Source organism: Anolis sagrei, chromosome 4 (genome assembly GCF_037176765.1).
Source record: "Anolis sagrei isolate rAnoSag1 chromosome 4, rAnoSag1.mat, whole genome shotgun sequence".
NCBI classification, from domain to species: Eukaryota; Metazoa; Chordata; class Lepidosauria; order Squamata; family Dactyloidae; genus Anolis; species Anolis sagrei.
Genome location: NC_090024.1, coordinates 164,032,591 through 164,042,896, shown reverse-complemented (window position 1 = coordinate 164,042,896; position 10,306 = coordinate 164,032,591). Strand labels below are relative to the sequence as shown.

The 10,306-nt window shown below is 34.5% G+C and overlaps 1 protein-coding gene across 7 annotated transcripts in view; it reads left to right on the top strand.

The window, feature by feature from the left end:
* LRRC7 (leucine rich repeat containing 7) overlaps window positions 1-10,306 on the top strand; it is a 215,861-nt gene that overhangs the window by 106,429 nt on the left and 99,126 nt on the right. For all 7 annotated transcript variants that reach the window (XM_067467827.1, XM_067467828.1, XM_067467825.1 and 4 more), the window contains 3 exons: window positions 4,077-4,155; window positions 7,091-7,180; window positions 9,007-9,063. In XM_067467827.1, coding sequence (XP_067323928.1) covers window positions 4,077-4,155; window positions 7,091-7,180; window positions 9,007-9,063 — 226 coding nt within the window. The remainder of the gene's footprint in view (window positions 1-4,076; window positions 4,156-7,090; window positions 7,181-9,006; window positions 9,064-10,306) is intronic.

Below are 10,306 nucleotides of genomic sequence, written 5' to 3'. Positions count from 1 at the left end.
ATCTCAGTTGCCTTTAAGGATAGTATATAAGAGATGTGTAATATATATAATATATGAGGGAATTTTGTTCTTCACCTTTCTTTTCTCTTGCTTGTGCAGAGCCTGTGTAGTAGGAAGATCACATGCTTTTGATCTCTACAAGCTTCTATCAGGAGAATAATTATTTCTCTTGGCCTTATCAAAGTGGGGAAAAGATTCATGTCCTTGGAAGAGATCTCTAAGACAATTTTAAAATTAATCCAACACTTTCATTTAATGGTTTAGATTTAACTGGCTAGCCTGGAATAGAAGGAACTTTTGTGTTCATAGGACCGTAATCTGGTAAATAACCCCACTATTACAAGGAAGAAAGACATGTTTTGTTCATCCTTAGTTCACTACTTCAGTTCCAGAAAGTATTCCAACTGTCTGGAGCAGGTTTTTGAGAGACCAAAGGTATTAAATTATAGTCACTTACCCTTTCAAGGCTGTGACAGAAAACTCTGGATCCAACTTAATTTTAGTAATTATAAATACGATATTAAAGTAATAATATAAAAACATTACTGCTCTATGATACTCCTACAAAACCTTAAATATAAGATAGTTAATCCAAGGGACTACTGAAGCTTTTTTGTTCAAAATTGAGATGCAATTTATTTATTTTAGTTTTGCACATAAGCGTGAGAAATTTCAAGCACTTAGTCCCCATTTATTTTTGAAATTTTACACAAAACACAATGATGCACAAAAATGGTACTTTATGCAAAAGTTAATGGGAAAGTGCTACATTTTACACAAAAACAACGTGTTCATATAAATGACAGCTTTGGTAGTTTCATCTGTGAAGACCAGCTGAAGGTGTTACTGTCCAATAAGAAGGAAGACTGCATGCTCTGCAGAATACACCTTAATATAGTCTTCAAATTGGGACTCACCAAAAGCAAAGCAATTTCTAAAAGCCATGGGGGGGGGGGGGGTTCCTGAGCTGAAGAAAGTCTCAAAAGGCCAAAGTCTGACTACACTGCACATAACTGATTCTCTTTAATTTCCAGTGCTATGCATTCTGGCACTCTGCTTTTTAAATGGTGTCAGAATAAAAAGTGTTACATAATGCACGGGCCGTATCATTAAGATGAAAATTATGTTATATTCGGTCTGTCTTTAGGGTATGCTAGTGCTATTTTTATTTTTATTAAATCATCTCCCACATCGTTGCAGTGAATGCCTGCTTTATTTTAGAGCCAATTTAATTTAAACTTTCTCAGCTTTCCTCTGTATATGCAACAGCAATTCTTAGAGCTCACTTTTCAGACCAAGTAAAGCCATCTAGTATTTTTTTTACTATATTTTGAAAACATTTAACCCCTACAAAGTATCCAACAAAAGAAAGAAAGAAAGAAAGAAAGAAAGAAAGGCATTCTTACAATAAAAATATTAACTACAACTTAAAGTGTGTTTCTTAAAGCTGCCTAAGAACTTTGCTTATAACGGGCAGATTTCTGTTTTTGGCACCCATTGAGGCATTCAGCAATCCTGATTGACAACAGCTACGGTTTCACCTGGATTGCCCTATTAAAATCAGCGTGGGGTTGGCCATTCAGGATTTGGGATTCTGCGAGTTGTCATCCAAGAAAAGTATCATTAAGTTTTCATGTGAAGGGTTAACTGTACTGCTACAGTTGTCTCTTTTAGAGAAAAGTGGGGTAGCTCCAAAAATTCTTAGGCAGCAATATTACACCAAGAGCATATCTTGTAGGTTTTTCTATAGAGTCCTATTCAATGGAAGAGGTTTAGGATTCTGTGGACAAACCCATCCCTATGAAAGAGTAGGAAAAACTCTTGCCAAATGCATTACAATTGTTAGGAATCTATGAGTGGTTAGACTAAAAAATAACCTTCTCTTGTGGTGATTCCACCAAAAATATAGCAGAGTGCTAGAAGCACACTTCACAACCGGCAGAAACTTAGGTGTGGTGAGCTGGGATAACCTTCTGTTGCTTAGGATGGCACAGGATTGCAGAGTCAAAATATAAGTTCAAAAGTATTTATTGAAGGAAAAGAAATACATTATGGTTAGGAAAGTTTTTGGAGCTTACTATCTTTCTAAATCTCATATTCTAAGGAAGGCAAAGGTAAAGATATCAGAAAAATATGCATTCAGCTACATCTTACCTAGAGAATGGCAAGATGTGTCTTCACAGGAGGAGACAAAAGGCAGAAGAGGGAGAAAATGAAGGCCGACCATGTTGTTGAAGCCTAGACCCAATCAAAATGGCGGCAAAGAGGAAGTTTCCTCATACCTCAAAGAGATCACATTTCTAAATTTCACATGGGGAGGAGATAGTAGCAAACAGGAAGAGAGGAGTAGAGACATAAAGCCCCTTCTAGGAAGGTATTGATAGGAATAGAGAAAGGAATCCCTCTTTCAAATCCTGCTTTCTTAGTCTAATTACTCATTGGGGACTGAAGACTTGTGGGGTCTAGGAGGACACCCAACAATAATCTTCTTTAACATTTCTATTTTTACTAGAAAAGTTCATTCCTCTACAAAGAGAAGGAGTATTTGAAAGAGGGCATTATCTTTGTCCTTGGCTAATAAATTCAGTTGCGATACTTTGTTTTTTCTCTGTCATTCCTCCATGACTTCTCTTGCATTTTATCCATCCCAGATGATTTATTTCATTTCATTTACCAAATAAACGTCCACAGGCTATTGCCCTGACATGCCTAATAAAAAATTAACATAAGTATGTGTCAGTGGTGACTCATGGGCTAAGAAATAAAAATAATAGGGATACACATACAAAGTCAGTAAAATCCCCCAGAGCACTTCATTTCCTTCCCTAGAGACGAATTCTTGATAGACATGAGTAGATTAAAAAAACAGTTGCAGAACTTCCTGTTATTGACACAGAGCTTGCACTCATATCAAGTTGTAGGTGAAACGGTCATGTTTCTACAAACTTTATTTTGAATTATAATATTGTTTAAAGCAAAAGTCTCTTCTCTGCATTGGAACATTACAGTACCCTGTTCTGAATACATTAAAACTGAAATTTTGACTTGGAAACAATAAATTATGGAAGACATATATTTAAGAAGATCATTTCCAGATACCGTCCAGTATACTATGTATTCCAAAACTAGCTGTTCTATCAAGAATTGCCTCAATTCTAGCTGATGGGCACTTGAAAATGGGATTTCTCAATGGTGATGTCACAAGTATAAATTTTTTCTAGTCTGTCCCTAATTTCTTTACTCAGTAAGATTCAACAAGTCATCTGGTTTTCTCCCAGGATGGGGTCTGAGTATGAGTTGTGAATCTTTTTTTCAGTTTAGTATCAAGATTTTGTATCTTTTGCATTTTGATCCCTTTTGTGGGGGAAATATGGCAGCCGATTTCTTGACACCCACCCCCCCCCCCCCCCCGCTGCCGCCTTGGCTGTCTTAGTACATAGTACTAAGTTTGGTTTCATGGAGCTGTGGACTTGCATCAAGCTGGTTGAACTTATTTATACATTTACTTAAGGCTTGTTCCACTTTTCTATCTGGTCTAGTATTCGAAAGCCTGATGTACAAGGATCAGAAATATGATACAAGATACCTCTTCTACAACATTAATGACCCCTAAAATGAATATCAAGTAGACATTTTTTATATATTTATGACATGCTCGATACATTGCTAAAGTAGATGTTTAGTTAGTCTTAGCTATGATTTTTGCTTGGGACATATTTCATTCAACTGACCGGCTACTACAAATACCAGATTTGTTTGTAGATAAGATTTTGAGATAACTTCATGTGCATATCAGATTCTAAGGCACTTACTCAGCAAGGCACTCCTCCTGCCCACTTGACATTGGGAAGACGATATCAGTGAAACATGAGAATTCACATGAGGAGCAGTGGTGATAACTGGTGTTTTTTCAGAGGTACTGATACATGATAATTGGATCTAAATCACAATCATAGTTGTTAAATAGTTCATACTTGATGTGACTCTTGCAATCTCTTTAGGATTAAAATGAAAGTTTTCCCATTTTAAAGAACAATAATGTGTGCCACATGTAACAAAACATTTTTGTTTTTTAGGGATCCAAGATTTTCCAGAAAACATAAAGTGCTGTAAGTGTTTAACAATAATTGAAGCCAGTGTCAATCCTATTTCTAAGTGAGTATCCACCAGTGGAGTTAACTGTTTCTTCATTTTATATGTGCAGTATTTTACACATGAAAGTGTAATGTGGAGGTAGTAGCATTATCATTTGTAATAAAAAACATGTCAGGAATAGAATGAGTCAGAGAGAACTAAACGGGCATAGCAATTCCATAGTGGTTGGTAGAAGAAAAAAATGGTGATATCTTTAAACGTTGTATTGAATGAAGTACTAGTTTAGTTTTTGTTTTTATAAATTGATATGGCTATTGATCAATGAAGTAGTTTGCTGCTCCATAGCCTCAGTTTCTTTATTTTAAAAAATAAATTGCCATGTACAAAGTCAGACCTTTGTTTCATTTAACATAGTGTGCTCTACAACTAGTTGTAGTTTTTGAACATTTTAGACAGGAAACTTTCTAAATCTTCATTAGATCCCCATTGTAATGGGACCGTGCTGCCCCTTAAAATTCTGGCATTCAATTCTGATGCCTCTATATCTAATTCTGTTCCTGGATGTGCAGATTGTAGCTGTTATACATGGCATCTTTTTAATATTTGTGGTGTGAAGGGAATCTTATTGTCCTAGACATGATGCTATATGTCAGGCATGGGCAAACTTGGGTCCTCCAGGTGTTTTGGACTTCAACTCCCACAATTCTTAACAGCCAGTATGCTGTTAGGAAGCCCAAAACACCTGGAGGGCCCAAGCTTGTACATGCCTGCTATACATGTTTTGATTATGTTGATGTATGCTACTATATTTAAAAATTGTTTAGAAACTTGAGCAGATTGTGGCAGGATTTTCGAATGTAGATCACATTTCACCAGTGCTGGAACAGCTGCATCAGCTGTTCCATCAGTTAAAATAGCAGTTAACTTTTAACTTTCCACATGATAATGGACCAAGGTCCTTAGAGAAAGTCTTCTCCCATACAAAGTCTGATATACTCAGTACATATCATGGGTCTAAACTGGGAGCTAGCCAAAGCTAGCACCAACAATAACAGAGATTTTTCATTTGTGGTCCCATTTGTAGAAAGCTGTACCTTTTGAGATTTAACTTCCTTCCTACTGTCTTAAGAATAGGGGACTCCTTGCTGTTTAATTTGATTTGAAGCAGAGATTGAGGGTTTGCAGCCCTCCAGATATTGCTGCACTGAAAGTCTCATGATCCCTAGCCAACATACCTGTTCTTGGACCACCTCCATGTATTTATAATGAATGCAGGGAATTGAATAAGTGTATTGAATTATGCGTCCAAGGTACTATGTCTTCAGAATACTATTCACTCCTGTGTGCGGCACGTTTACTGTGGTGAAAATTAAAACCATATCATATATATAGCCCAGAATACCAATTACTTCATGTTTTTGAGAAGTAACATTGTTGCATAGATTTAATTGATTTCTCCTGCTTGTTGTTTACATCAGTAGATGCTCTGTCAAATCCAGAGGGTTTTCAGATATGTATGACACCTTTTGCATCCTTGTTCTTGGATTTTCTATTGTCTTACAACATCTTAAATGCTTATAAAGATACAATTTAAGAAAATATGTTTGAAACATCAGTCTGTGGTGGATATTTTATGAAAGCATACTAGTTACTTTTGGTGACTATATAATTTGTATGTAGCAGTAATGACAAGGTTGATCCAAAATGGGTGAGAATTGTATGCAAGTCTACTAGGCAAGACTGCATTCCTGTGCATACTTTCTTATGGAGTAAATCCAGTTAAATAGTTATTTTTTTCAATAGCCTGAAAAGACCCTGTTAAATACCATAGGACTTAATTTAGATAAATATGCATTGTATTATTTTTAAAATGCCCTTTAAGGGTGTTATACTGTGCCTGAGTTACAAACATCCAACTTACAAACAACTCATACTTAAGAACAGGAAGTGAGAGAAATCTACCACTAGGAAGGGAAATTCACTCCTGAAAGAGTTATCATGAGGAAAAGGTGTCTCCACTGAAACTTTATCACAAACCCTTGTTTCCCCAACAAACCCAATTTTTCAAAATCCAATTATCACAGGGACAGAAAGTGAGGTGAAATCTTTTGAGCAGGGGCACAGACAGCAAAGTAAATGTCACAAGAGTGTTAACCCTTCTAAATGCTATCCAAAACTAAAACTCTCTCTCTCTCTCTCTCTCTCTCTATATATATATATATATATATATGGCTGAAGTTGTACTTTAAAATGTACCTATTCCAACTAACATACCCATTCAACTAAAAAACAAACCTACAGAACCTATCTTGTCCGTAACTTGAGGACTTCCTGTATTTAATAAATATGCTATTTTTTCTACATTACATTCTATAAGACCAAATGCGTCAAATACAGTTGTATTGACTGTATTTTGTTAGATAAAACAATTTAATTCAAAACAACCATGATTAATTAAGTAAGTCAATTGTTAGGGAGTAAATATACAAAAATATGGTTTTCATACATTGTAGCTTTCTTCCAATACATTGACAATTTTTCCTTTGCATTTTTTCAGTAATTCAATTATGCTAATTCAAAGAAAGTGCAGTATATAGCTCAAATAAGAAAAACTGAAAAAACAGTAACTTTATAACAATGCGTTTCATAGGACAGTGCCCTCAATCTGCGTAAAACTCCATGTTCTTTCAGTATCAATAAAATGATTCATTCTGGAGATCATAAAAATGACATTGATACAGTCTAGTTCTCATTTCAAAATTAAATCCACCACTGAAAGTCTTACACAGACATATGAAAAGATGATGTAACCTTAAATTGTCAGGTACATAAATCTCTCCTCGAAAGAGGAGGTGTGCAAGAGGCAAGATGTTAGCTTTAACAAATGGTTCAATAATTTTTTCACAGTGCAACAACTGAGGAGATCTGTCTGTTGGGACTTATATTTGTATTGTTCTTAGAGTATCAAAGCTAAATCTTTAACTCATTTTTTTAGGCTCCCAGATGGTTTCACCCAGCTTTTAAACTTGACCCAGCTGTACTTAAATGATGCCTTTCTCGAATTTCTTCCAGCTAACTTTGGAAGGTAAGTTTTCAATATACTGCCTCGGTGTTAACAAAAAAAAAAACATACAGATTTCATATAAACTAGAATATGTACTTTTCAAATTCTATGGTTCTTCCATTACTTTTTGAATTAGAAGTGAATTAATTAATGTTTCTTCATGATGTACCCTTGGATAAAGAGATCTATCTTAGTACTAGAATACTACTGGTGTGATGGGATCATGATAAAAACAGGAGAAAAATCATTATGAGCTGGATAATCATAGAACACCCAAAGCAGGAAGCTATGCTGTAAACTGCTGAGGCCCAGCCTTTAATCAAGAATGCTGTTAAAACAAATAATGAATTACACTTGTCAATCCAAAGCATGGTCTTGATAATTGCATAATCTCTTTGGATAATGAGGGAAAGCAAATAATTTCTGAGTTGTAGGAAGGTGAGATAGCTAAGAGTGATTAGGCAAATGTAGAAATGCATAACAGATCATTATCCAAAATTTTTATTATATCAGTTCAAATGGTTATTTGGGGGCTTGAGATTGAGCAACAGAAAACTAAGTTCAGTTTTGGACTCCAAGGTAACAATTCCTTTGAAACATCAGTTGCATAGAATTATAGAATGTGAGAGGAACCACAAAGGCCATCTAGTCCAAGTCCCTGACTTGTAGCAATACATAATTGAAGCACTGTTTAAAACCTCCAAAGATGAAGAGTCCACCACCTTCCAACTCAGTGTACCATATTTTACATGAGTATGATGTCCCCTCGAATATAATGCACATCTCAATTTTGGCTACATAATATAGTCAAAAAAGATGCACACTAGATTCAAGTAAACATATTTCACTGTTGAACAGATCTTACAGTAATATATTGCTTTCCGAAAGTTCTCTTACTTAACCAATCATTAGGGATTTTTCAAATCAAGTTGTGTATCACTGACATACACTTAATCCATGTAAAATTCAAAAGTTTATGCTTTATATTCTAAAGTTTAAAATATTAATAATGGCAAAGCTATTAAACCTGTCAAAATTTATTGACATGGTTAAGATTTTATATTCTCAAATAAAAAGAGCATCACTCTTTTAGAATAGCTTTTCTTTACTCCTTTGAAACCTCTAGTAGCAGTTATTTCTTTTCGTGGTTTTCCCTTTGGTAATTTGTAATTTTAGTAACATTTCTAATTTGTTAGCTTATTAAGTATAAAACTATGTATCTCTGGAGGAAATATACCTGAACATACCATGGAATGTTTCTCTATAGAAATGAATGACTTCTACCAGGAGTTACCGTAGAGCTTTGCTGTATGACATAGATCATTCCTAGAGAGATATTCTGTCCAGGAATCTGTTTGATCTTTCAGCAAGACTCTATGGTAACTTGTGTAAGCATATCACAGATACCTGGAGGACCTAGATAATTCCTAGAGAGTAATTGATTGTAACATGCATTTATTTTAGCATTCTCTATTAGCCCTAACCTCCTCTATTTAATTGTTCTCATGCGGCTTCAGAATTTTCTGAATCTTCCCTGCCAGAAATCATAGCTGATTAATACAGCCTTGAAGTTACTTAATATTCTAGAGCTGGAAATGTCTGCTGAATATTGTTTAGCATCCTCATCTTACTGGAATAATCAGCAAAAAATAATTTAAAGCAGTTATTTCCAACTGAAGACATATGGTTATATTCTCATTAGAGGCTGGCCAGGTGCAAAGGAATAATTTCATGGTAATATATGGGTAATATCATTGCTGTTAGAAAAAAGAACGTGCTAGTAATTTGTGTATGCAGTTAATAAATGTCAAATGGTGAATTTATTTTTTAATCCTTAAAACTTCTAGACTTGTTAAATTACGAATACTGGAATTACGAGAGAATCACTTGAAAACTCTACCAAAGTAAGTGCATTTATAATTTAGTTACCTGTATGTTCAGAGGATAGCTTTCCCCTTCCTCCATCCATTGAGAATGTTGTTGTTTTGCTGAATTATTCCCATTGTAATTTGTATTTTATAAGTTTTGGAAAACAACCTTTTTGGGGCATATATTTTAAAGCAACAATATAAATTACTAGAAATTCTAAGTAATTAAACACCATCAAAAAGGCACCACACCTACATTCTAATATATATTTAACATAGCTTAAAGTCAAATTCAGTAAAGTAATATATAGAAGGACTGAATTACTCGGGGAAAGTGTAGAAAAATATAGGAAATTGTTTTATGTTGAGTCAGAACTTTGGTCCATGTACTTGATATATTTCAGCACATACCAATAGTTGCTGTCAAAGGTTTCAGACACTCTTTACTATTTGAGGTTTTCCATTCATTTAGCAGCTCTGCCCCTGCTCAACTTTCAATATCAGATAGGATTGGTCTAATTCAAGGCAATATAGTGGCATGAAGTATCTAGATATCTTTTGTTGGTATGGAACTACTTTCCATCAATAGGTTGTAATGCCTCATTAATTTTCTGCTCAAAACAGGCAATTGGTGTTTTAGCTGTTTTTCCCATTGTGAGAAAATCTATGAAGACCTATTCAAAATTTGGGATTTATTGCACATGATTAATTTACACAGAAAACAACTTTTCTGAGCGGAAACCTGCATTTTTGTGCGGAAAAATTCTCGAGCTTTTTTGCACATAAAAATATATTTCTGCATAGTCAAAAATAATTTTATGTACAAACATACTTCCTGCATAGAAAATACTGCTTTTTGAAAGTATCAATCACACATTTTTGGGCAGATTAAGTATCCAATTACAGTGTTTTTAAACGAAAAATAGCTTTTTCTACATATTATTTTCTCTACAGAGGAAAAAAAATCAATTTTGCATAGAATAAGCCCAGAACTGTGAAGATTATCATTTCTATCGAAAACCATATTAGTGTTTGTCTGTTTTTTAAAAAAGAAGACATAATGGTTTTAACATGTAGCATTTGGGGAGTGTTATTATCTTGTGAAAAATTTCCTCGCTGTCCTTTTTCTGATCTCAAATAAGTCTGATCAGGTTATGCATTTTGTGCATAACTATACAGAAAAGGTATGTTGAAGTGCATTTCATTATTTTCAATGTATTGTCTATGATTTCCTTCTATCTATGGACAATAAGAGTTCTACTATTATTAACAGCAGAAA